Raw genomic sequence first — 3,637 nt, forward strand, 5'->3', positions numbered from 1 at the left:
CTTGGTGTGGAGTGAACAATGAACTTCATGCTCGCATGTATTTATACTAACCTAAAGCTATAATGGTTTAACGGATTGTTACGTAACTTGGCCAAATGGCCTAATTTTATGGATGGTACGGACACGAGAAAGATATACACAAGAAATTTTTCAAAACTCGTCATAATTACATAACATTATTGGAAGTTTCAAATTGTGTTCCTAATATCAAATTTTGACATCAGTTGCTATAACAACAATAGACCAAAACAAAATAAAAAGAGACAATAACTGCTTCGGAAAAAGAGAGGAAGTAAATAATGGAAAAGAAGTGAAGGTTCTAGGTGTCACCTTTGTTCCTCATGAGCTTGGTAAAAGAAAAAAAAATTATTTGGCGCTTCATTTCCCCCAACATTGCATACTCAATAATTTGTGTACATTCAGAAATTCGTGGACCCTATTACGCATTATCATTTGAGGGCTACCACATCTTCTGCTACCATTTGTTTCATGCTTTTTGTCTTAGATTTAACATTTTTTGGAAAAAAACTAACAATAAAAATAAGATACATAAACAAGTAAACAAATAACAAGTAAACATCGGATACCATTTGTTATACCACTTGTTAGGTCTTTAGAGGAGGAGAGTTCACTAGGAATATAATATGAATGAGACGTGAGTTCAATCACATAAAGTATTAACATAACGCTCAACTCGAAATCTTAAAACAATAGATTTATAGGTCTTTATCATTATATAATACTTTACTTTCTTATTTCTAATCAATATGAAACTTATTATCACACTTGAATTCGTAATATATAGTTACACCATAAAATATTTGTGAATGTGAGAACAACTAATAAACTTGGTAAAGGAAATTGATCTAAGTTTAGAAAAGGTGTTGGACAATTGTGATGAAGTGATGAGTATGTTACCACGACCACATAGTCATTCCACAATTATTGAGATATTTTAAGTACAATAATAGAGTACAAAAATGTGTGGATGTAGACACTAATTATAGTTTATCATCATCGATGTTGAAGCTTCTCTAGCCAAAACCTTTTTGAATACGTGACCACGTGTCATGTTTGTCCTATAAATAGTTGAATCAACCCCTTCTGGATTCGATATTTGAAGCTTCAATCCTTGAATGATGCAATATGATCCATTATTATCCAACCCCATACACTTGTCTCAACCACAACACCCAAAACGTCCAAGTAACTCTTTCGTAACCACTTCATATATGAATGGAAACTATGTTTTAAAAATAAAGCAATTAATGTGATTGCAATGTTAATACAATTTTTAGCTTTTCTTTTCACAGATTCTGAGCATTCTTTTTCTTCACTTGTGGCATTTATCAATGTTCTATACAACTCAGCCAATCAAATGATACTTTGATATATAAGAAAACACAATGATTATTTTTTTTCCTGCCATAATAGGTTTTATATTGATTATAATATCATTTTTATAATGAGTACATCATTTTATATTATTTTTCATGACAATAAAATAAGAAAAAGTAAGTAAAATAGAACTTATGTCATTTAATTAATAAAAAACTTAAATAAGAGATACTTAATTTAAAAAAATTTAAAACTTTTGAATACTGAAACACAAAAATTTAACAATAATTTAATTAAAAACATTTAGCTTTATTAGGCATACGAAACATATCTAAACATAAAAGTAAAACTCCTAGAAAATTATATATATATATATATATATATATATATATATATATATATATATATATATATATATATATATATATATATATATATATACACACTTTTTAGCTAAGCATATCACGAGATTGTTCCGTGTTATTGCAAGATAACAATTATCAAATCATTTTTATTAAATTATTTAATAAAATATATGATCAAGTTTTTAGTTTTTTTCATATATTTTTGTAAATCGCCCGATTATCTGAAATAACAATAATTCAATTTTATTTGGTTAACAAAAAATATTCAAAAAATATTACTTAGAAGAATATTTATCTAAGTTTTCTTGAAATCAATTTTTGTCTTAATTTAAATTTAGAAAAGCTACATTCTCACGTGTTTGTAGAATTTCTTTTATGAGAAACTTTTAAAAAATCATTTTTGATAACGTTAAATTTAAAACAGAAAAATATAAAAGAAATAAATTTTTAATTTCACATTTTTAGTTTTGTTTTCTACCAAATATTTCCGTATTAGAATTTAATATTTGTCACTTATATTTGCTTCGTTATAACGGTTACCATAAAAATTGTACACGAACATTCTCAGTAATTTGTGCCACCGTTTTCTTTTCAAAAATAATTATATTCGACACGTTAAAATATTAAACTTAAACATTTTTAAAAGAACTCAAACTTTAGCATATTTGTAATATAAATTTTTCATAAAAAAATAAAAATAAACCATTTTCTGTGGACTCTAAAGTACGTTTTCACGATTATAATAGTGTCACAATATGATTCAAAAAACACATAATCATTTTTTCAATATTGTTTTTAAATCCTTTTTTTTTGCTTTATTTAATTATATTTCAAAAAAATTACTTGAAAATTCGTGTTTTTATTAGAAAGGAACAGTTCTTTGTAATAAAAGATTTTCTTAAGCCGAAAAACGTCATTTAGATCACTCCATTGATACATTTATTCCATATTTGATTGATTTCTACTTGAGAAAAAAAAAAAAAAAACTTCTTAAGAAACTGTCTCTAAAAAAAAACTTATTAATCTCAAGTGTTATTATTTCAGCACAGGTATACGTGGAAAGAGAACTGCCACATTACCGACACGTATCACCATCAACCACGTCAACCCCAAAAAAAAAAAAACAAGGCCATGGCATCAATATTCACGAACCATACATTAACACAGCAACAAATACAAGTGTACGTGGACAACAACACATATTACCACAGCATTATCAATTTATTATACATTCACGTGCATCATCATCATCATCATCATATACCACGCTCAAGTACACAAAACTTGAAAACTTCCATCGCCAGCATCTACCACAGAGACTTTTCCAGAGAAAAAAAAAATGATCATGGCCACAAGAATGCTCCCATTGCAAAATCTCTCTTCTCCTCAACACTACCCTCCAAACTTAATCCATATTGCTTCAGAAGCAACTCCACCTTCCACTCCTCCATCCTCTCATACTCCTCTCTGGTGTAGCGTGGATAGTGAAGTGGCATTTCAAACCCTGAACAAGGCTCCTTCAAATTGTTTGAAGGATTAGGGTACCCTTCATTCTCCTTGCACTCCTCTTCCTTCGTAGGGTACCCCACGAGATGGCAAGCTGAGTGCAGAAGCCATCTAAGAGCCATTTTATAAACTTGTGTTCCTCTGAGAAACAGATACTGCATAGACAGAAACTATATATATATAGGAGAAGGTGCACACAGTAACCTGTGTAAGACAAAAAAGTGCGCATTATTCGCGTTAATTAAGGAAATTAACAATCCCTTACGACATGTCTATGAATTTGGTATTCGTATATTTGATGCGATGTTTGAAATTGGGTTGTTACTTGTCCAGAGAGTTATCATATATGAATACGTGGGTGGGGATGCTTGGAGTATCTTAATAGGTCAAGTTGTCTTGGGTGGTTCTTCATATACTTTTTTAATTGC

General features: G+C 29.2%; 1 protein-coding gene across 1 annotated transcript; it reads right to left on the minus strand.

Annotated features, from left to right (window-relative positions):
* Nucleotides 1-2,708: 2,708 nt before the first annotated feature.
* On the minus strand, nucleotides 2,709-3,385 carry LOC114187571 (uncharacterized). Its single transcript, XM_028075846.2, has one exon. The coding sequence runs from the start codon at nucleotides 3,368-3,370 to the stop codon at nucleotides 3,047-3,049; it is 324 nt and encodes a 107-aa protein (XP_027931647.1). The 5' UTR covers nucleotides 3,371-3,385; the 3' UTR covers nucleotides 2,709-3,046.
* Between the last annotated feature and the right edge of the window lie 252 nt (nucleotides 3,386-3,637).

This window comes from Vigna unguiculata, chromosome 6, assembly GCF_037176805.1.
Source record: "Vigna unguiculata cultivar grain cowpea cultivar isolate G323 ecotype 2 chromosome 6, ASM3717680v1, whole genome shotgun sequence".
NCBI lineage: Eukaryota > Viridiplantae > Streptophyta > Magnoliopsida > Fabales > Fabaceae > Vigna > Vigna unguiculata.

Coding starts and splice junctions, on each gene's coding strand:
- LOC114187571 (XM_028075846.2), bottom strand. CDS start 3,370: ATGCAGTATCTGTTTCTCAGAGGAACACAAGTTTATAAAATGGCTCTT.